The sequence below is a fragment of the Eretmochelys imbricata genome, chromosome 7 (genome assembly GCF_965152235.1).
Source record: "Eretmochelys imbricata isolate rEreImb1 chromosome 7, rEreImb1.hap1, whole genome shotgun sequence".
Taxonomy (NCBI): Eukaryota; Metazoa; Chordata; order Testudines; family Cheloniidae; genus Eretmochelys; species Eretmochelys imbricata.
Window position 1 is genome coordinate 52,004,138 of NC_135578.1, and position 23,953 is coordinate 52,028,090.

General features: G+C 45.4%; 1 protein-coding gene across 1 annotated transcript in view; it reads left to right on the forward strand.

The window, feature by feature from the left end:
* FANCD2 (FA complementation group D2) overlaps positions 1 to 23,953 on the forward strand; it is a 171,667-nt gene that overhangs the window by 42 nt on the left and 147,672 nt on the right. Inside the window, exons 2-9 of the mRNA XM_077822553.1 lie at positions 5,330 to 5,419; positions 8,663 to 8,800; positions 10,543 to 10,610; positions 12,127 to 12,230; positions 16,399 to 16,462; positions 18,613 to 18,665; positions 20,318 to 20,396; positions 23,017 to 23,141. Of these exons, the coding sequence (XP_077678679.1) occupies positions 5,353 to 5,419; positions 8,663 to 8,800; positions 10,543 to 10,610; positions 12,127 to 12,230; positions 16,399 to 16,462; positions 18,613 to 18,665; positions 20,318 to 20,396; positions 23,017 to 23,141 (698 nt within the window). The 5' untranslated portion in view covers positions 5,330 to 5,352. The remainder of the gene's footprint in view (positions 1 to 5,329; positions 5,420 to 8,662; positions 8,801 to 10,542; positions 10,611 to 12,126; positions 12,231 to 16,398; positions 16,463 to 18,612; positions 18,666 to 20,317; positions 20,397 to 23,016; positions 23,142 to 23,953) is intronic.

Consider the following 23,953-nt stretch of genomic DNA (forward strand, 5'->3'; position numbering starts at 1 on the left):
GATGTCTCCTACGGGCCGCAGGGCCTCCCGCTTCCCTTCCTCCTCCGCTCCTCGGCCCGGTCTCCATGGTAGCGGGTGTTTGGGGGGATGGTGCCCTCCGTCTCCAGGGCAAAGAGGTTTATGGGGGTATGGTGCCCTCCCCCCGTCTCTGTGGTAACGGTGTCGGGGGTTGGTGCCCTTCCACGTCTCTGTGGTAACAGTGAGTTGGCACTAGTAACCCTCCCACGTCTCTGTGGTAGCGGGGTGTGTGTGTGGGGATAGTGCCCTCCCACGTCTCTGTGGTAGCGAGGTGTGTGTGTGGGGATAGTCCCCTCCCACGTCTCTGTGGTAGCGAGGTGTGTGTGTGGGGATAGTCCCCTCCCACGTCTCTGTGGTAGCGGGCTGCGTGCAGGGATGGTTCCACTCCGCATCTCCATGGCAATGGGCAGTTATGCACAGCCGATAATGGGGTGTGTGTGGGGTATGGTCTCTGTGACCTCTGTGCTAGTGGGGTGTTTGTGGGGATGGTGCCCCCTGACATCTCTGTGCTAGTGGGGTGTTTGTGGGGATGGTGCCCCCTGCATCTCCGTGGTAGTGGGCTATGTGCGGGGATAGTGTCCCCCCACGTGTCTGTGGCAATGTGGTGTGTATGGGGATTGTGCCCCTTCATGTCTCCGAGATAGCGGGTTGTGAGGCGGATGGTGCCCTGCACATTTCTGTGATAAAGGGGTGTGTGTGGGTATGGTGCTCTCCCACATCTCCATTGCAGCGGGATGTGGAGGGGATGGTTCCCCCCGTCTCTGTGGTAGCAGGGTGTATGTGGGGATGGTTCCTCACAACACCTCTGTGGTAACCGGGTGTGTGTGGGGATGGTGCCCCCCCACATCTCCATGGTAACAAAGTGTGTGGGGGGGATGGTGCCCTCCCACATCTCTGTGGTAGCGGGGTGTGTGTGGGGATGATTCTCCCCCATCTCCGTGGTAATGGAGAGTGTGCAGGGATGGTGCCCCCCCCACAACTCCGTGGTAATGGAGTGTGTGGGTGGGGATGGTGTCCTCCCCCGTTTCTGTGGTTGTGGGGGGATGGTTCTCCTCTGCGTCTCCGTGGTAGCAGGCTGTGTGCAGGGATGGTGCCCTCCATGTCTCCGTGGTAACATGGTGTGTGCGGGCATCGTGTCCCCCCACCTCTCCATGGCAACGGGCAGTGTGTGGGGATTGTGCCCCTTCACGTCTCAGTGGCAATGCGGTGTGTGTGCGTATGGTCCTCTCCCATGTCTCCGTTGTAGCGAGGTGTGTGGGGGGGATGGTGCCCGCCATGTGTCTTGCTGGAAATGGTGCCCCCTGTCTCCATGGTAATGAGGTTTGTAGGGGGATGGTGCCCATCCATGTCTCTGTGGTAGGGGTGTGTGTGTGGGGATGGTTCCTCCCTGTCTCTGTGTATGGTGGTGATGGTGCTCTTCCACATCGGTGTAATAGTGGGGTGTGTGCGGGTTTTCCTCTGCATCTCTGTGGTAGCGGGCTGTGTGCAGGGATGGTTCTACTCCACATCTCCATGACAATGGGCAGTTATGCACAGCTGGTAATGGGATGTGTGGGGGGATGGAAAAATCATGGAGCAGGTCCTCAAGGAATCAATTCTGAACCACTTAGAGGAGAGGAAAGTGATCAGGAACAGTCAGCATGGATTCACCAAGGGCAAGTCATGCCTGACTAATCTAATTGCCTTCTATGACAAGATAACTGGCTCTGTGGATGAGGGGAAAGCAGTTGATGTGTTATTCCTTGACTTTAGCAAAGCTTTTGTATGGTCTCCCACAGTATTCTTGCCAGCTGGATGAATGGACTATAAGGTGGATAGAAAGCTGGCCAGATCGTCGGGCTCAATGGGTAGTGATCAATGGCTCCATGTCTAGTTGGCAGTCGGTATCAATCGGAGTGCCCCAAGGGTCGGTCCTGGGGCTGGTTTTGTTCAATATCTTCATTAATGATCTGGAAGATGGGGTGGACTTCACCCTCAGCAAGTTTGCAGATGACACTAAACTGGAAGGCGTGGTAGATTCGCTGGAGGGTAGGGATAGGATACAGAGGGACCTAGACAAATTGGAGGATTGGGCCAAAAGAAATCTGATGAGGTTCAACAAGGAAAAGAGCAGAGTTCTGCACTTAGGATGGAAGAATCCCATTCACCGCTACAGACTAGGGACCAAATGCTTAGGCAGCAGTTCTGCAGAAAAGGACCTAGGGGTTACAGTGGACGAGAAGCTGGATATGAGTCAACGGTGTGCCCTTGTTGCCAAGAAGGCTAACGGCATTTTGGACTGTATAAGATGGGGCATTGCCAGCAGATCGAGGGACGTGATCATTCCCCTCAATTCGACATTGTTGAGGCCTCATCTGGAGTACTGTGTCCAGTTTTGGGCCCCACACTAAAAGAAGGATGTGGAAAAATTGGAACGTGTCCAGCGTAAGGCAACCAAAACGATTAGGGGACTGGAACGCGTGACTTATGAGGAGAGGCTGAGGGAACTGGGTTTGTTTAGTCTGCAGAAGAGAAGAATGAGGGGGGATTTAATATTTGCTTTCAACTACCTGAAAGGGGGTTCCAAAGAGGATTGCTCTAGACTGTTCTCAGTGGTAGCAGATGACAGAACAAGGAGTAATCTCAAATTGCAGTGGGGGAGGTTTAAGTTGCATATTAGGGAAAACTTCTTTACTAGGAGGGTGGTGAAACACTGGAATGCGTTACCTAGGGAGGTGGTGGAATCTCCTTCCTTTGAGGTTTTTTAAGGTCAGGCTTGACAAAGCCCTGGCTGGGATGATTTAGTTGGGGGTTGGTCCTGCTTTGAGCAGGGGGTTGGACTAGATGACCTTCTGAGGTCCCTTCCAACCCTGATATTCTATGATTCTGTGATGGTGCCCCTCACGTCTCTGTGGCAGCGGGGTGTATGAGGGGATGGTGCTCTCCCACATCTCCATGGCAATGGACTGTGTGTGGGGATGGTGCCTCTCCATGTCTCCGAGATAGTGGGATGTGGGGGGGGATGGTGCCCCCCACATTTCTGTGGTAATGGGGCGTGTGCGGGGATGGTATCCCCCCATTTCTCCTTGGCAACGACTCTGTGATAACTGGGGGTGTGTGGGGATGGTGCTTGCATGAGGTGAATTGAAAAATACTATTTCTTTTGTTTATCATTTTTACAGTGCAAATTTTTGTAATAAAAATAATATAAAGTGAGCACTGTACACTTTGTATTCTGTGTTGTAATAGAAATTAATATATTTGAAAATGTAGAAAAAATTCAAAAATATTTAATACATTTCAATTGGTATTCTGTTGTTTAACAGTGCAATTATTAGCAATTAATTTTTTTAATCACAGCTAATTTTTTTTTTAGTTAATCACGTGAGTTAACTGCGATTAATCAACAGCCCTAGTTAAAAGTCCTTTTGGGTCCTACATCCATCCCTGATTTTATTTGCCATTTTAAAAAATGATTTTTCAATAATATTTTCCTATTTAAGAACAAACTCTTTTTCTCTCTCTCCTATTGCTGTGTGAAAAACTAACAGAAACAGAAAGGGGAAGTGACTGACTAACTGATTGTAGTGCAGAGGGCTGGGGAAAATGAGAGACTAAAACCAGTGTGTTCTCAAATGTGCAAAATAACCAAAGTGAAATAATAGAGAAAAATACTCCATAGGTTCATAGATTTCAAGGCCAGAAGGGATCATTGTGATCATCTAGTCCAGTGGCTCTCAAGCTTTCCAGACTACTGTACCCCTTTCAGGAGTCTGATTAGTCTTGTGTACCCACGAGTTTCACCTCACTTAAAAACTACCAGCTTACAAAATCAGACATAAAAATACAAAAGTGTCATAGAACATTATTACTAAAACATTGCTTACATTCTCATCATTACTATATAATTATAAAATAAATCAAGTGGAATATAAATATTGTACTTACATTTCATTGTATAGTATATAGGGCAGTATAAACAAGTCATTGTATAAAATTTTAGTTTGTACTGACTTCGCTAGTGCTTTTTACGTAGCCTGTGGTAAAACTAGTTAAATATCGAGATGAGTTGATGTACCCCCTGGAAGACCTCTGTGTACCCCTTGGGGTATGTGTACCCGTGGTTGAGAACCACTGGTCTAGTCTGACCTGCATAACATAGGCCATAGAACTTCCCCAAAATAATTCCTACAACGTATTGTTCTCTTCTGATAGCTACATTAATACGTAAAATTAGTGTATTTGTGATAATGATAGGTAAAATGCATTCAAAATAGGGATGTAAATAGCGTTTAGAAAAAGTAACGTTTTAAACTATTAAAATTATATTGATTAAACATTTAACTGTTAAGGAGTTCACAATACAGGCTCCGGAACTAGGGTTGCTGCATCACCCTCACATTCTATGCCGGGCTCTGCTGTTGGTCTTGTGCCCGGGGTCCTGGCTGCTGGCCCCAGCCTCAACCCCCTTACCGTTTACTGAATACATTACTGGTAAGGCTGATGCTTATCTGTTAATCGGTTATCATTTTACATCCTAATTCAAAAAGTGTGTTTTGTTAGCTTTGTCCCTTTTTTATATACTTTCCTTTACACAAAATTAAAAAAAAATTACATATAATAGAGAACAAGCAGTACTTGTGGCACCTTAGAGACTAACTGTCTCTAAGGTGCCACAAGTAATCGTCGTTCTTTCTGCTGGTACAGACTAACACGGCTACCACTCTGAAACATATAATAGAGAGTAATGCTAGATATGTGTCTGAAAGATATAGAAACAAAGTATCTCTCTCCTAGGTACTTATAATGTGCCCATAATCTTAGTAAGTGATGGTAGCTATATTATTTGAGAAATCTAATGTGATGATGTAATTGAAGATTGTATCATGATGTGTGCACACAAGGGAATAGAGTGATGGTTGCATGTTCAGCCTTGGCTTTGGGATTTACTGACATTTGACTGTTTAACTGCATAGACTTGTAATGTCGGAGTTTCTTTTGGTTACTCCAGTTAACTCACCATTTAATTCGACTGGCAGTTGAAAGAAACACAGAAACTCAGAACCTGGTGTTCTGATAAAAAAAAGTGATACACCATGCTATTTCAGTGTAACTGGAATTCTTTGACATCAGTCTGCATTGAAGAGGTGTTTGTGCAAAGAATAATGCTGGTTAATCCGATCTCATTTCCTTTGAACGGGCAGTCTGCATTCCTGGAGCACTTTTCCTTCACTATATCCTGTCCTCTATTCACTTTAGATTTGTTTACAAATTTTAAAGTAAAAACTGATCTCTGCCCAGTTGCTAATTGTTTTTTTTAATATTATTCTAGGATACAACAAAGATTTTGTTGCCATGGTTTCAAAACGAAAATTGTCCAAATCTGATGCTCATGGGGACGGTCTGATTGCAGAATTACCACGTATGTGTAGCAAACTCCTCTTATTTGAAGTGAAATTCCTTTGGTAGAGGGCAACAGTTCACAGGCAGGGTGCATAGAAGTTTTCTAGTAAAGTGACGGGTTGTGCAGAATGGCCCCACAGAATATAAAATGGTAACGTTTGATAAGCCACAGTACAATGAAAAATAACAAAACCAAGGGTGTTACCAGGTCTGAAAAATCTGATTGCCTCCTTTCCTCCATCTCTGCATTTATGTCTCTCTGGACTGATGGGAGCAAGCCTCAGTGCCATTAGAGGGAAGTAGTAAGCCCCTCCTTCCCCCAAAATAAGCCCATTCTACCAAAATCACAGATTTTAAAAAAAACAGCCACCTCTCTACTGAATGGGGGAAGGAGAAAACAACTTCATTTTCACTCTAGTAAATGTGCAAGGTGCTCAGATATCCCAGGGATAGACAAGGTAGAAGAACCGAGATAGAGAGTAAACTCTTCAGGGCAGGGATGTGCCTCCTACAGATGCCTGTAAATAAAGTACCTAGCATGCTGGTGGTGCTGTACAAATAATAACTAAGGCATTGCATGATTCATATGTGTTGGCCAAGCTTGTTGCACAGCTTAGGGGCTCCTTGTTTTTCTCTATTTGCCCCCACTCCACCCCTGCAAGCTCCCTGTGTGACACTCTCCCATCCCCTTCTATTACACTGGGACTCTCTTCAACTCCCCTCTATCTCCCTCCTGCTACGAGTTCTATGTGCTGCATGTCCCTCTCCCATACCAGAGTTCACCATTGTCCTCACATGCCAGTGGCTTGATTTCCCCCCCATTTCCACTCTGCCCCATGCCTCCTCTTCGCCCCCATTCTAGGGGCTGTGTGTGCCTCCCCTTCCCCCATACCAGGTTTTCCCAGTCTTCCTCCCCACCGGGGTTCTCTGTGCCCCCATTCTTCCCTCCCCCATTCCTGGGTCCCCCATACTCTCCACCACGGCAGGAGCTCTGTATGTACTCCTAGACCCCTTTCTCCCATACAAAGGTCCCCCAATCTCCCCCCCCGAGGAGTTCTGTGTGCCCCATTCCCCTCTCCCCGTTTTCACCTTCCCTCTCATGCCTGTGTGGTCCCCACTTACCCTATTCCAGAGTCTCCCATTCTCCCTCACATGCCAGAGTCTCTGTGTGCACTCCTATTCCCACCTTCACCCATGCCCCCCAGTCTGTCTTTCCCACCATACCAGGATCCCCCATTCTCTCTTTCACCAGGAGTTCTGTGTACTCTCCCTTTCTCCCTCCCCTCATTCCAGTGTCGCCCATATCCATTCTCTGTGGCAGGAGTTCTGTGGCCTCCCCCATTCCTCCTTCCCTCTATGGCAGGGCCTCTTGGTGAACTCTTATTACCCGGCTTTCCCCATTTTCCCCTTTCCCCCCCATGCTAGGGCTTTGGGTGTCCTCCTCCCATCCCTCTCCCAGCATCCCCCATTCCCCCCCCCCCATGCCAATGGATGTGTTCATGTCCTTCTCCATTCCCCCTTCCCCCCAATTACTCTTCTTTCTGTCTGGGAGCCAAGGTGGGTGAGGTAATATCTTTTATTGGACAAATTTCTGTAGGTGAGAGAGACAAGCTTTCCAGCTTACACAAGTCATGCAGGGTGCCAAGATGTTACACTCTGTTGTAGGGGTGGGCAAACTTTTTGGCCTGAGGGCCACATCGGGGTTCCAAAACTGTATGGAGGCCGGGTAGGGAAGGCTGTGCCTCCCGAAACAGCCTAGACCTGCCCCCTCCCAGTTCCTGCCCCTGGACTGCCCCCCTCAGAACCCTGACCCATCCAACCCCCCCTGCTCCTTGTCCACTGACTACCCTCTCCTCGGACCCCCACCCCCTAACTGCCCCCCTGAGACCCCACCCCCATCCAACCCCCTTGCTTCCTGTCCCCTGACTGCCCTGACCCCTATTCACACCCCCACCCCCTGACAGGCCCCCTGGGACTCCCACGCCTATTGAACCGCCCCCTGCTCCCTGTCCTCTGACTGTCCCCGGGACCCCATGCCCCTTATTCAACCTCCCTGCTCCCCGCCCCCTTACCATGCCGTTCAGAGCAGCAGGCCTGGCAGCTGTGCTGCCTGGCTGGAGCCCGCCACGCTGCCCGTCAGGAGCTTGCAGCCCCGCCACCCAGAGTACTAGCGGCACGGCGAGCTGAGGCTGTGGGGGAGGGGGGACAAAGGAGGAGGGGCCAGGGGCTAACCTCCCCGGCTGGGAGCTCACAGGCTGGGCAGAATTGTCCTGTGGGCCATAGTTTGCCCTATTGGGATGTTGCTCTATTGGGAGGATGGGCAGAGCTGAGATGGGGTATTGTTTTGCTGGAAGGCGTTAATGAGTGCCATCAGCTTGTTGTTTGATAAACAATTGCAGAGGTGCTTGAGGCTATGTCTGTGCTAAAAAACTAGCAGGGGCTTTATGTGTCTCTGTCCCCCCTTTTCCCCCAAATTAATAAGCATTGATGAGTTGGAATTGATTGGATGTGTATTTAAAAGTGATTGTCTCATAGACAGGTTTCAGAGGAGTCACAGAGACCCCCTTGGGACTGTCGCCTGATGTCCTGAAACTACCTCTGAGCCCATCTTCCCTGCCAGCTTGGGACTTCAGAACCCTGTTTTGTTGAGCCAGACACACAAGCCTGCTGCAACACAGACTGAACAATGCCCCCAAAGCTGCAGACTTAACTGAAAACAGCTTAGCAGGTCACCTCTCTCCAGCACCCAGCTCCTAATGGGATTCAAACCCCAAATAAATCCGTTTTACTCTGTATAAAGCTTATACAGAGTAAACTCATAAATTGTCCGCCCTCTATAACACTGATAGAGAGAGATGCACAGCTGTTTGCCTCATAGACAGAGAGACAGAGACATGCCATCAAGTTGAGTTCAAGGCCTTCCAAGCTCAGCCAATAATTTGTTAATTGTGACAGTGGCTTTAAAGAAAATGTTGGTATTAAACCAGATGCTTTCGGTCATGAACAGACCACCAGCTGGGGCCAGTAAGAAATTTCTCCTTATGCGCCTAAGTGTTTTATATCTTCCTCCTAAATGTCTGCTATTGATCACTGTCAGAGACAGCAGCGGAGTGGATAGACCACTCGTCTGACCCTCAAAGGTAATGCCTCTCTTCACAGAATATCTTGAGGTATGGCTAATTTTGCGTTAGTGAATTCTCTTAAGGAACCCTACTCCTTATTGCATCTGTTTATCCTACAATAATAAGCCTTGCTTTCTCAGAAACAAAAAAGTCTCGGATCTCTTGCAAGGAGAAGACCTCTGCCGAAGATGGAGCGGTGGAGAATGATAGCATCTTTGTACAGCTCATCAAAACAGCAGGAATTACTCTGAATTCTGGGGAGAGGCAGAATGACATAGGTATGGATTTAGCATTCTGTGCTGTATTTAGCTGTGGATGTATATATCTATCCAAAAAGCAACATTAAAAGGAGTTTAGGGTGACAGAATAAAACACTCAACTCAGGAAGCACCAAAGTTAAAGTCAACCTCATGTGCGCTGTTGAATTACATGATTTCTGCCTTATTCAATACGCAAGATGGACAATGCGCATTGAATGAGGCAGCTGATAAACCTTTATTTTTATCTCCATTGTTCAGTGAGTAAATCCTTACTTCCCTTATTTGCTGCATACTGATCAACACATTACACACATGCTTCCACTCTTCTGACGTATACATGCATGTGCCGTGCTGGGAGAATGCTGGAAGATTGTAAGGATGGAATGAGATAAGGCTCTGTGAGTTGCTCTAACGTTTTCTCTTATTTCCTTATTAACCCATTACAGAAAATGGGCAAAGTAAGGATTTTATTTTTAAATATTACAAGGTTTAGCTGAAAAGGCAGGAGTACTAGAGTGAGAGAGCTTCAAATGGAAATCACCATTCCCCTTCCTCTCCCAGCTCAAGCACAGTGGTCAGCAGTTCTGAGGAAGTGGTTGCATTATTTTGAATTAGCCACTTTGCTGTTTTTTGGACTTAGCAGTACCAAGCTTCATTGCCACATGGGGATCCCAAGTCAAGTTTCTCATTCAGTACTTTGTATCTGGAGCATTGCAGGCTTAACATCCTCATGATGCATGTTTTAATATTCCCACAGTGACTCCCTTTTACTGGCTACTGGATGAACTGAAGTGGTTCTGGCAGAGACTTGCTGCTTCTCTTTAGAGTGGCTGGAACACTAGAAATGCAGGGTGTGCTTGTGGGGACAGAGCAGTCTGACGTTGCTGGCGGGTTGCTGTCATATCTTGTATGGGTACATGGTCTTTCTTTAGTAGTATAGGAGTTAGGGATTTGAGCTGGAGGAGAAAGAGCTTAATCATGCTGTATTCATTAGGACACGAGGAAAACCATGGGATTGTTGCGGTTCAAATACAAGACAGCACAAAGCTTTAAGCAAGCAAACAGGCTGGTCTGCCAACGGACTGGTCCTGTCAGCTTTCCACCCTCTCCTTTATTCTTTCTCTCCCCCTGCGCATTACATTCTCCAACAGATAAAAGGAATACACTGGCTTTATTTAACATTCTTATTTACCAATTTCTATCTACCGCATTCCTTGCTCTCGGGCCTTGAGCCCAGTCCTGGGAGGCTTCCCACGGTTCATGTCATCTGGGCGAGATTCCAAGGTTCATGCCCTTGAGAGGAGCTGTGTGTGCACTGCTCCTACACAACACTCCGGATGTGCCCTGAATGTTGCCAAGTGCATGAACCTTCATAAATCCTACAATGGGATCCCTTCCCTGCTGCTTGGTTCCCCAGTTTGTGTTCTTGAATGGGCTGGCAGGGTCTCCCTACTAGGAGTGAGCTATACAGCTGACTGTGCAAGATTGGAGAGACTGCACATTGGTTATTCTTTAAATTTCATCAGATCCGCTTCAATTTTGCCATGATGGAGGGAATGTGAGTAATAGTATCTTTCAGGTTTTTGTTAACTGGGCACTCTAGATGAAGTGAACTTGTAAACTCCGGTGGGTAGCTGCTTTGTAATCTGCAAAGCAACTTGTATTTGTTGCTGAAATACTGTGAAGTTTCCATGACTAAAATGTATGACTAACATGTATGTTGCATGACTAAAATGATTTACTCCTGACTTTCTCCATAGCCGTGGATCAAGCAACCTTCCAGAAGAAACTCTGCCAGATCTTGAGGAAGCATCCTTTCTACCCACATGTATGTAGCTAACACCACAAATTTCAGGAGACGTCAGTGTTTAAAGTCTGTGTGCTACTTGGCTGTGTGGCCGCTCCCTGTGCTAATAGGCTATTAACATAGGCTAATTGCTGCTGCACACCCAAAATTGGCAGTGCAGAATGTGTCAGGTAAAAGAGGTATGCAAATGTAGCCAATTCCAGAAGTGTCCCAATGGCCCCCCCCTCTTCTGCCACCTTCCTGAGAAGAATATTGCTGCTTGTTCTTGGGTCCATTCTTTCCAGATGCCTGTCTGTCTCCCTCTCACCAATCCACCAAACTGTATTCAACTCTTTCCCACATCTCCTTGGCTCCCTTTACCCTTCCTGCTCTGGCTCTGTCTTTTTTGAGCTATCATGTCAGACTCACCAGCCACTAATAGGCTGATTGGAGGCAAATCTGCACTTGAACCTGTCAAACCTCATCCAGTTTATATGCTGCTAAAGTGGCCTTGTACAATTCTGGGACAAAGCATTGCACATCTGTCTCCATGGCCTTGACCCCTATTCTGCCCATGTTGGCCCCCTCCTCAGGCATGCACTGCTAGAAAATGTGACTTGGGAGAGAACTGAAATCCAAAGGATGCAAGAGACAAAGACACATGCAAAGGGGAGGGGGGCAAACTTAACTTTTGAATGGAAAATTGTCAGTTCACTGTTCGGTAAGTAATTGGCCTGGTAGCTGCCAGCAATGGAATGGCCGCTCTTTGTTTAAATGTGTTCATATTGCCAGGGTTTTCCCTTCCCCTCCTCTCTTCCCTTGTCCCCATCTCAAACAGCCAGATCAAATATGAAACTTCTGAGGCTACTTGTTTCAATATTACAACTATTTTTGGACATTGTTGTTTGCTGTATTGGACACCGTGCTCCCAGCTGCACTGGGAGAAGTCACAGCTGGGACTCAGCCCTTTGAGTCACAAGCAGATGAGGGGAGTTTGAAGCTGTCACCCTAGAGTGCGTTTGTAGAGGAACCAGCATCTCATTTGCAGGCTGTTTAGATTAGAGTAAAGTAGAACCTCACTTTTACCAGAACCAATCTCACAAATGACCAGTTATATGAACCATTTTTCCAGATAGAAAAATATCATATAATGAAAGTAATGCTGAGGAAGAACAGGCAACATCTCTTCATATTCTAAGGCCTCTAGTGCTTTTGAAAGAGCTTTTCAGCAGCTTAAAGGGCAAGCAGAAAGTGATGCAGTGTATCATACTGCACCAGACATACATCAATTTTGAGATGTTCAGTTTTAACAACTTTTTGATTTTATGAACTCCTCAATTCCCAATTAGTTTGTAACATAGGGTTTATGCTGTATCTCTAAGATGTCCATTGTGTTGCTTCCCCTCTAGTTTATCTCTGCCTGCAGCCTCCTGTCCAGCTGGGTGCTCCTTGGCTATCTTAGCACAGAGCTCCTCTTCCCCCTCATCCTTTGCACAAATAGCCCATCCTAAAGGAAAGTGGGTGATCAGGGTTCCTACTTTTCCCTTTTTCTCTGCAGGTTGTGCAGGAGTTTGTCAGTGGCTTGGAGACTCACATTAAGGACAGAGACCAGTTCAGGAACTGCCTTCTGCCTTGTGCTCCAGTGCGGGGCGAGGTTACGAGGTCAGAGAAAGTGCATTTCTTTCTCCCTGCCTGTAGGAGTTAGTCTCTGCTTGAACAATGCAAAATTGGTTGTGGGGAGAAGGATTTATTCTGTTAAGCCAACCGTACTTTCATAGATAGAAGGGTTTATTCTGTTAAGCCAGCCCAGGACCAGCTCTAGGCACCAGCAAAGCAAGCACGTGCTTGGGGCGGCACCATTCCAGGGGTCGGCGTTCCGGCCACTCTTTTTTTTTTTTTTTTGCTTGGGCATTTGCGCTCTCGGTGCTTGGGGCGGCAGATTTTTTGCTTGGGGTGGCAAAAAACCTAGAGCCGGCCCTGAGCCATCCGTACTTTCATAGATTCTTTAGCTATGTCTACATTACAAGGTAGGAGTTTGATTCCCCTGCTCCTGTGTCTTATCGAGCTAGCATGAGTATAAATAGTAGTGTAGCCTGGTAGCAAGGGTAGTGGCAGTAGAGGCACAGCTTAGCCATGCCAAGTATGTATCCACCAGTTCCAGGTAGGTTTGTACTCAGCATGACTAAGCCATGCCTCTGCTACCACTGCCCCTGCTACCACTGCTGTACTGCTATTTATACTTCCACTAGCTGGATGAGAGCTAGCACAAGTAAGGAAACACACTCCTAGCACTTAATATAGACAGCCAGAGATTCCAAGGCCAGACGAGACCACTGTGATCATCTAATCTGTCATCCTGTATAACCCAGGCCAGAGACCTGCCCCAAAATAGCTCCTAGAGCAGATATTTTAGAAGAACATCCAACCTTGATTTAAAAATTGCTAGGGATGGAGAATCCACCAGGACCCTTGGTAAATTGTTCTAATGGTTAATTATTAGCACTGTTAAAAAATTATATTTTATTTCCAGTCTGAAATTATCTAGCTTCAACTTCCAGCCATTGGATTTTGTAATACATTTTCTCTGCTAGATTGAAGAGCCTGTTATCATATATTTGTTCCCCATGTAGGTACTTATAGATTGAGATCACGTCACCCCTTAACCTTCCCTTTGTTAAGCTAAATAGATTGAGCTTCTTGAGTCTACCACTATAAGGCACATTTTCTAATTCTTTAATCATTCTTATGGCTTTTTTCTGACTCTCTTCCAATTTATGAATTTATGCTCAATGACAGGGTCTATCCGTCAGGCAAAGGAATGGTTAGACAGGGGCATGGCGCTTAAATAACAGTACGTTAAAGGTGCGGAGTCATTGGGCATACTAGTTGTCTAGGTGTGACTTGGGCCACAAGCAATTACTTTTGGAGGTGGTACAGTACCTGTTCCTCCCTGATTATACTCCAGGAACTGTGGTAAGAGCAGACACTGGGGAGTTAGCAGTTGCGGTAACACTGGGGACAGCAAGATTCAGAGTCTGACAAAAAATCCACAAGATTTGGCAGAGATCGTCTGCTTAAATAGTGTCTCCAGAAGATCTAGGAAAACCCCAAAGGTTCAGCTTTCCCGGCCAAGGCTCCTTCCAGAGCTTGAGCTGGAAATGAGCAAGGCTGATTTATAATTTAAATGAACTATTGTCTGTGCCTCTAAAATTTCCCCTGGCTATTCCCAAGAACAACTTGGCCTAGTTGAGAGAGACTTCTTTGCGGTACCACTAGCTCAGAAATCCCTCTCTCAAGTTTCCAGCGTCCATAGAATCATAGAATATCAGGGTTGGAAGGGACCTCAGGAGGTCATCTAGTCCAACCCCCTGCTCAAAAGCAGGACCCATCCCCAATTAAATCATCCCAGCCAGGGCTTTGTCAAGCCTGACCTTAAAAACTTCTAAGGAAGGAGATTCCACCACCTCCCTAGGCAACGCATTCCAGTGTTTCACCACCCTCCTAGTGAAAAAGTTTTTCCTAATATCCAACCTAAACCTCCCCCACTGCAACTTGAGACCATTACTCCTTGTCCTGTCCTCTTCTACCACTGAGAATAGTCTAGAACCATCCTCTCTGGAACTACCTCTCAGGTAGTTGAAAGCAGCTATCAAATCCCCCCTCATTCTTCTCTTCCGCAGACTAAACAATCCCAGTTCCCTCAGCCTCTCCTCATAACTCATGTGTTCCAGACCCCTAATCGTTTTTGTTGCCCTTCGCTGGACTCTCTCCAATTTATCCACATCCTTCTTGTAGTGTGGGGCCCAAAACTGGACACAGTACTCCAGATGAGGCCTCACCAATGTCGAATAGAGGGGGACGATCACGTCCCTCGATCTGCTGGCTATGCCCCTACTTATACAGCCCAAAATGCCATTGGCCTTCTTGGCAACAAGGGCACACTGCTGACTCATATCCAGCTTCTCGTCCACTGTCACCCCTAGGTCCTTTTCCGCAGAACTGCTGCCTAGCCATTCGGTCCCTAGTCTGTAGCTGTGCATTGGGTTCTTCCGTCCTAAGTGCAGGACCCTGCACTTATCCTTATTGAACCTCATCAGATTTCTTTTGGCCCAATCCTCCAATTTGTCTAGGTCCCTCTGTATCCTATCCCTGCCCTCCAGTGTATCTACCACTCCTCCCAGTTTAGTATCATCCGCAAATTTGCTGAGAGTGCAATCCACACCATCCTCCAGATCATTTATGAAGATATTGAACAAAACCGGCCCCAGGATCGACCCCTGGGCACTCCACTTGACACCGGCTGCCAGCTAGACATGGAGCCATTGATCACTACCCGTTGAGCCCGACAATCTAGCCAACTTTCTACCCACCTTATAGTGCATTCATCCAGCCCATACTTCTTTAACTTGCTGACAAGAATACTGTGGGAGACCGTGTCAAAAGCTTTGCTAAAGTCAAGAAACAATACATCCACTGCTTTCCCTTCATCCACAGAACCAGTAATCTCATCATAGAAGGTGATTAGATTAGTCAGGCATGACCTTCCCTTGGTGAATCCATGCTGACTGTTCCTGATCACTTTCCTCTCATGTAAGTGCTTCAGGATTGATTCTTTGAGGACCTGCTCCATGATTTTTCCGGGGACTGAAGTGAGGCTGACTGGCCTGTAGTTCCCAGGATCCTCCTTCTTCCCTTTTTTAAAGATTGGCACTACATCAGCCTTTTTTCAGTCATCCGGGACTTCCCCCGTTCGCCACGAGTTTTCAAAGATAATGGCCAATGGCTCTGCAATCACAGCCGCCAGTTCCTTTAGCACTCTCGGATGCAACTCGTCCGGCCCCATGGACTTGTGCACGCCCAGCTTTTCCTGTCCAGTGCAAGACAGGTTTTGGTCTCTCTGAGGCACCTTTCCAGTAAGTTCTTTTGACTGGGATCAGGCAAAGAGTTCCCCTTGGAGTTTTGCAGTTGAATTTTCAGCTGTTGCTGTTGCTCCAACTCAGACTTTGCCCACAACTCTGCTAGGACTGAAGAAATATGTAGCCTGTATCATCTTCCTCTCCTGAAGATATCTAGTCAGTTTCTGAGTCCCCAGATTTGTTAGTAGAATTCAGTTCACCTCCCTTCTCATTCCCTCTAGTTTGTGCACTTGCTTCCACACAGACGTGCTAGTATGGTAGATCAGTGGAGGCTTTGGCAGAGTTGCTGGTGCCAGGGCATAGCATGATACTGCCAACAAAGCCAGTTCTTCCCATATAGAGGGTGACCTCAGTGCAAAGAGGACTCTCAGGGTACATCTACATTGTGATTAAAAAACCCATGGCATTGGGTCTCAGAGCCTCGGTCAGCTGATGCAGGTTCATGGGGCTCAGGCTGCGGGGCTAAAAATTGCAGTCTAGACACTTGGCCTTGGCCTGGAGCCTGGGCTCTGAGACCCTCCTCCCTCGCAGAATCTAAATAACAATAGTTAAAAATAGTTAAGATTGAAAGGGTGTTAAACCTGACTGCATCTAGTGCCTAACCACCAATTTTTATAAACCTGTTTGTCATACACTTCTAAAAGGACCCTTTGCTTTAGAGGGTCTGGAAATGCAGAGTTATATTTGATATGCAGCTAGTTCCCCACTGCCATGTACAGCAAGATTCAGAGTTTGATAGAAAATCCACAAGCACCACTAGCACCTGACCAGTTTCCCTCTTTGACTGAGGGGTTGTTTCTGATAGGAAAAGAACACTGTTGTCATTTTAAGTAGATTTTTTTTTAATCTCTGCTGGACAAAAGCAGCGTGCTCACATCATGAATCTTCCTAACAATAAAATTTTTTTTGGGCAGAAATTTGGTTCATTCATACTGTGAAAGCCTTATTAAACTACTACTTGGAATTGAGACTTTACAGGTAAGGACATTTTAACATATTCTTCTTTTCAGTTGTGACTATGTATTTGGGGACATCTAATGCTTACGAAAGTAGAGGACTGTTAGAGCTGGTCACACTGCAGACACGTACTAATCTGCACAAATCCGCTGATGCTCCTCAGTCCAGACTAGCTCTCCTGCTTTTCCAGTCCTGACACAGCTCTACCGGTTTAAAGGGAAAGGTCCGAGAAGTGAGGGATGTAGATAGGGAAAGGAATCAGTCGAGGGTGCAGGAAGGCAAGAGAAGAGGATTGATAGGGACATCAAGGATTGCCCCATCGTGCATGTTCCAGGCTTCAGCCTTTACTCTGTAATCTTGAGACCTGCTGAAAAGTTGCTGCTCCAGCCATGGGCCCTGTCATTCCATGCTGGGGAAGTGGGGCTGGAGAGAATCCATCTGGGCAACTGCATGGTAGGAACTTACGGTGTTTTGTTGGGAGGTTCAGCTCCCTTATTGGAGAAGCAGGGAAGGTTTCTGTAAAAAAATTATCTTCTCTCTATCAAGGTACTTGTATGGCCGCCATTGTCACTGTGCCTCACAAACCTTCAAGGGATTGTCTTTGTGAGAGCTGTAAACGAGTTGCCCCTGACCAAAGCTTCTGGAACTCCTAGGAATATTATATGTACAATGCCCAAAAACAAGCCAGGTGCTTACAAATGTACCCCATAATCTTTATTTAGTAATAACATGTACATTAAGAGCAAAGAATACCATACCCATTGTAACATCTGTTAAATCCCTTAAGTACTTGGTTCTAGCAAAACGTGCCTCCAAGAACAGATCAATGGTGCCATCAAGGAACAGCCTTGAGTAAGGACTTATGTGGCACCAGACCACCCAAGGCGATACAATCCCCCCTGGAGCCTCCTAAGCTTCAGGAGTGTGCTCATGCTGTGCCACCCTTTGGGGCAGTTTGCTCCCTCCTCCACAGCTGGCCAGCTGTGCTGGCTGGTATGGAAGAGGGGCAGGACCATGTCCCTGTCTCTTTTCTGCTCCCTCTGCAGTAGCTAGTTCCCTGGAGGCACTAGGAGGAAGCAGTTGCTATGTTTGGGGAGCACAAGGACTATGATTATGCCTAGTCCTTGTGCAAGGAGTATTGGGTTGGAAGGCTCTGTGAGTCCTCCCCCACTACCTTGTGTACCCTTGCAAGAGCAAGCCAGTCTCATTTGCAGCATACTGCATGCTTATACTTTTCTGACTAGGTGGCAGTCATTGCCCTTCAGTTTCCTGAATTACTTTCCTGGCACATGTCCCGCAAAAGAAGCCATACAAATGAAGCACAGTGTATTGTAATAATACTTCAGGTTAACAGAGCCTTTCCTTGCAAGGCACTTTGTTAATCATATGTGCACTACAACAGTCTCTGAGGCAGAGAGCAGTAGCTGCCTCACTACAGGCTGCTGCACCAGTGAGCAGGGCTTATCAGGAGCCAGGAGGGAAAAAGTTTCTGGTTTTTCAATCCTCTTGTAATTCAAACATCTTAATGATTGTTGTTTTAAATACATTTTGAAAATTTCCATTTGGGCAGAGGCCAAGTAGGGAAAATTAGAGCCACGAAGGGGAATGTTTTATATAGGAAGTGTGTGTGAAAGTAGGGAGTTAAAATAGAAACTTTTTTTAGTCTTACCTGTAGTGGTTGTTTCTGATGCCTTCAGCAGAGAGGTTATATAATGGAGTCTGGGGAAGGGAGTGTGGTTTCACATGCTTTTTTTTTTTTTTTTTTAGCTAATTTTGATTGCCACTCCTGAGTTATTTTGCTTGATACTTTTAAACCTAGCAAGCAAGTGACCCTGCTTATATGTCTTTGTTCCTGTAGGTCAGAGGTGGATAGGCTTCACAGTCTCTGTGACTCTGGTCTAGGGGTGCACCTAACTACCAAGGTTTTCCAATTTGCAGGAATCTTCCTCTGGTTTGCATGCTGTGTGTGTTCTGTCTGTGCTCGTGAGAGGAGAATTCCAATGAGCAAAGTTTCTGGGTCATGCTTTTGGGTCCCTTATACTCTGTGTGAATGTAGTGCCTAGGGCACTGGGCTCAGTGCTGAATGGGGCCTCTGAGCACTACCACAGTCTTAAAAAAAAAAAAAAAACAACCCAGCAGCATAATACTGCCTTTCTCTTTTTCTGTTTTAGCCTGCTGTTATAACATTGTTATTGGAGAAGCTCCCTGAGTTCTTTTTTGACACGTGAGTGCCTTAATATCTTTTCTCTGACCTGAACTGAAACCTTGTCTGTTGAGCATGATCCCAGCTGTTTGCTTTTAATCAATGACTAAAGGTTAACCAAAATGACCCAATTTACATATATGGGAAAACACTGAATCTGAGGAAGGGAGAGTACAATGTACTATACAGTACTCAGAGCTCAAGATAATTGGGCAGCATATAGCAGAGGACAAGCCTAAAGATGGGGAATTCTCCCTGATGTGGTGTGCATTCACTGGCTGTTGGTGCTTACATTGGGTATATTGCACAGTACAATAGTAAAGGCAGAGGCAGTATGGGAGTGGAATTAAAAGGTGTCCCAGCAGAGTCCGGAGTACAACAATGACTTTTACATCTGAAAGAACTGAGATCCCTTTCAGTAATCCACTTCAAAAACTCCAAATTCCCCTGTACTGTGGGACTCAGGAACTCCACAGCAAAGACTCCCCACTCTTCCATAGCTCAGGAATATGCTGCTCAGCATGTAACTTCTTACAACAATGTGATTTTAATTTTCAGGTTTCCTTTTTTCTTATTTCACACTCCTGGAAAAACAAAAACAAAATTACAAACACTCCCCCGCTCCTTCCCCACCAACCACAACTAGAAAATTCCCCTTCAAAAATGTAATTAAACTTCTATTTAAAGTTGCTCTCATACAAGCTTCAAAACAAGGTGGAGAAAAAGTTTTTGAAAATATGGAAATGGTCAGTTAAATTAAAGTATATTAATATTCCATTAGCATTTATTAATGAAAATATTAATATAAAAATTGTCCTTATACATGTGTACAATATCCTTAACTCTGACCTGCAATATATACTTGCAAATTCTGTCAATGTTTACATGGGCTAAACATTTATTGCTAGCCTGGATTCTGCTGTAGTGTGGGAAGAGCTTTAGAACTCTCTTCTCTAATCCAGTTTTGAAGCTATTTGTGACATTCGTGGATAGAGGAAGCCTGAAGCTAAGACACACTGAGTGCTCATTTGCATGCCAGAATGCTTGTGGTGCTGAGGCTCGATCTTAGGTGACACACTGAAATCGGTTGGTTTCTGGATGCTTAGGAAGTGAGAACTGTGAATGGTTTGCCCTATTTTGTACTGACATTTGCAGTGGTTGTAAATGAAATTTTGCGGGTAGCTAATCCATGAGGGCCTGCTAATCTGCATAGTTTTGAAAAATACTTAGAAGAAATTCCTTTACCAACTGAGAGCTAGCAGTGAGAGGCTCTGCTGCAGTGGAAACTGGTCCAAAGCATCACGTTTTGCATTTTGCACAGTTGCACTTTTCTCTCCCCTTGTCCATTATTTTCGTAAAAACATGATATTTCTCTTTCTAGCTGAATTTGCTTTGCATACTTGCATTCTGTCCATGGGCACCACATCATTACTAGTTTAATATTTAAAACAAAAACCAATTCCTCTATCTGAATGCTATTGTTTCAAAGACTAGCACAATGGTGGGTAACCATGTATCAGGGCAATAATGAATCTGGAGAAAAATGGACAGCCATTCTACATTGTTTCTAGCTTTGGCTTCTCTAGCAGTCTTGCTTAACAGTGAGACTGGCGTTGGCTCTGCTGGTAGGATAACTTCAACTGACTTGTATTTCACTTGTTCTGACTTTTCAGTGTGGGCACCTTTGGAACCAATTTCCCCCGTCTTATTGTCAATCAGTTTAAATGGCTTGACAAAATACTTGACAGCAAGGTAAGTACTAATGGTGCAGTCAGGAATATGTTTTCTCCATTTGGTTCTTTGAGCATCCTCAGATGGGATGAGATAACTATTTTGCTTGTAGGTGATAACAAGCACCTACTGCAAAAGTATGGGAGGGGGTCAAGCAATCAAAACATGTTGAAAACCTATGGCTTTTTTTTTAGTACTATATTTAATGGCCATTATGAATCTTAGGATTTGACCCAAAGATCTTAATATGTGGGCTGATAGAAATTTTGATGATAATGATTAAAGTGGAATAGCATGTGCCCCTCCCAAAGCAGAGGACCAAAGGAGAATCTAGGAAATAAAGAGGACTGGACAAGAAGTCTAGCCCATAAAGTTAGGTGTAGGGAAATGCTCTGTAAAGTATATTGGTTTCTTATCTAAGCCTCTGTGAAGTTTCAGATGTACAATATATAAAGTTCCAATCTATTAAAGTTTGTTCTCCAGTACTAATTTATTGTATCCAAATGCTTGACAACTTGTTCTTGTAAAGCATAAATGCCATGATGCACTATCCCAGTATGAAGATGTGTTAACCCCACAGATATTGGGGGAATTTTTAATACCCTGCATGTATAAGTTGTGAAATGCAGAACAGCCCCATCTAATACAAATCATAAAAATTTGGATGGCTGAGAACACTAGATATAGAAGAGATGAGGATTTAAGTGAGGGTTAAAGTGATTTCAATGCATCTGCATCTATATTAGGTGTTTGCCCTGATTTAACCAGATTAAAGACAGTTTAGTTAAACCAGTGCAACTGTTCTAATGCAGGCCAAACCTTAATATGTACAGACTAAGGGTCTAATCCAGTAGTCCTTGTGAAAGTAGTCTCATTAAAGTCAGGGGTGAAATGCTGGCCCCATTGAAGTCAGTGGCAAAACTCCCTATGACTTCAATGAGGCCAGGATTTCACCCAAAGTAAGTAAGGGTACAGGCGCAGGCACCAAATTACTGGAGTTATTATTGTGAGTCAGTGAGGGTAAATAGTGGGAAAGGTATAAGTATGGAGCAACTGTGATCATACTAAAGATATCTTTGACCATTAAATGTCTTGTAGTATTTCTTGAATGTAGGAGAAAATGTACAGTAGTGGATGTCAGGAAGGAACATGTCCTACTCCCTGCTATCCCCACAGCAAAGACAAGATCACCTGCTGGCAAGAGGCCCTTTAGATTTGCAGGCACAGTTGCCTGACACCTAAATATAAGGACTGTTTTTTATTTTCCTTATTTCGGACTGACAGACCATTCAGATTGTAGCCTGAGGACTTCGAATGTTAGCTGTGCATTTGAAACACCCAGTCAGAAGTCTGTACTGGAGTTAGCGCCTGATGTAACTCCCAATGAAATAAGTGACAGACCTCCCATTGACTTCAATGATACTCAGGGGCATATTGGCTTGAGTCTCATTTAAAGAGCCTTGATCTAAGGCCTGGTCTGCTCTTAAAACTTGGGTTGATGTAGCCAAGGTGCTCAGGGGTGTGAAAATTCCATACTGACCTAACCCCCAGTGTAGACGCAACTAGCTTGATGGAAGAATGCTTCCATCAACCTAGGTAGCATCGCTTAGGAAGGTGGAGTTCTTGCAGCAACAGAAAAACCCCTTCCATCGCTGTGCCTGTGTTTGCACTACAGGCTTACAGCAGCATAGCTGTGGCGCCATATCTATGCTGCCAAGTGCCTATAGTGTAGACATAGCCTAAGTTGTTTTGAACTGAAGAACTTCATAATTGTTTAACTGCCTGGTCTTGTTACTGAAAAGAATGGATGTCAGTGAACCTGAAGAGCTAACTGGATTCGACAGTTCCATCAACACTTTTTGGAGAACTGCTGTTTAGATGGCTAAGAGGTAGATGAGGAAGAGGAGGAGACTGGTGAAGAATTAAAGATGGAGTCCATATAATTGTTCTAGCTTTCTGTGTTCTCTGCTTCCTTTTTCTGTGTTTTTTTTTTTAAATCAGTCTGTCTCTGTTGATTACTCAGTACTCAACTACCATTACTAATAAATGAGAGCAACTGTCCCATAGTGGTTTGAATGAAAGAGGGTTGTTGTCAATTGTAAAGGCTTCGTTATTTTTATTTTCCAATCTCCTTTGCCCAGCAAAATAATTGGCGTTTTAACAGCAAAATATACAGTGCTTTAAAAATCACACTGTGTTTTAAATTGTCATTTGGCTTAGTGGAGAAGGCACTGGGCTGGGACTCAGGAGATCTAGGTTCTGTTCCCAGCTCTGCCATTGGCCTGCAGGATTATTATGGGCAAGTCACTGCACCTCCCTGGGCCTCAGTTTTCCCATCTGAAAAAAGGGGATTATGACCTCCTTTGTAAAGTGCTTTGAGATTGACTGACTGACGAAAAGTGCTAGGTATAATTATTATTTAAATGTGGTCAATCAAGAGGACAGTGATTATGGGTGCATCCACTACAAGTATAGAGAAATGACTTCATTAAGGACATTGTGTTTATAATGCCATCATTGCTTTGAAAATGTGCTGGGTTTTTGCTGGTGATTAGAAAGAAGGCCATGTTCCTTTTCTATTTGCTGTGGTGGTGGTGGTGGTGATGAAATTGTCATATGCCAGTGTTTCCCTCTTCTGCAGGATCTCATCATGAAATTAATGCAGATGGTTAGTGTTTCTCCGGTGCCAATCCAGCATGACATTATCACCAGCTTGCCAGAGATCCTGGAGGATTCCCAGCAAAGTGAATTTGCGAGAGAGGTTAGGTAAGGCTGACACTCATGCTGTCTCTTAATCCTCTGCACTGTGTGTGCTTTACTCCCAGCTGCGCAGTGCACCAGAGGTGAGATATGTCTTTATCAAATTGTGAATTCCACTTTGTTTTGTATCTTCCATTTTGTTGTAGGTGCTGAGCATATGTCTAATCTTGTCCGGGGGCAGGTTATTATGCTGTATCCAGACACTGCCTTGCTCAAGAAGGGTGTGACACAGATAGGGGGCATTCCCAGGTCCCAGCATACGTCTCTGCACAAACACCAATCCTCCCTCCTGTGGGGTCAGAGTTAACTCCCTAGATCAAGCACCATGGTCAACAATAAAACAACATTTTTTCTAACTCAGGCAAAGCCAGGAGTAGACCCAGGTCAGGCTCTCTGGCAGGAGTTACACAGACTCCCTTGCCCCGATACAGCACCCCCATTTCTGGCTAGGCACATGCCCAGACTCCCTGCCCCCCACCAATGCAAGCCCTACTTGGGTCAGTCCAACCTGTCTATGCACTCTGATGCTGGTGTGTGCTGTGAGCTCAAACTGCTGGGTCTTGCTGTGCTATCTCAGCAGTCCTGTTGTCTCCAGGTTGTGTATCTGTAAGAGTCCCCATTTTGCAAGCACCAGTGCAGTAGCTGCAAAAAGAAAAGTAGTAGTTGTGGCACCTTAGAGACTAACAAATTTATTTGAGCATAAGCTTTCGTGAGCTACAGCTCACTTCATCGGATGCATGCAGTGGAAAATACAATGGGGAGATTTTATATACACAGAGAACATGAAACAATGGGTGTTACCATACATACTGTAACAA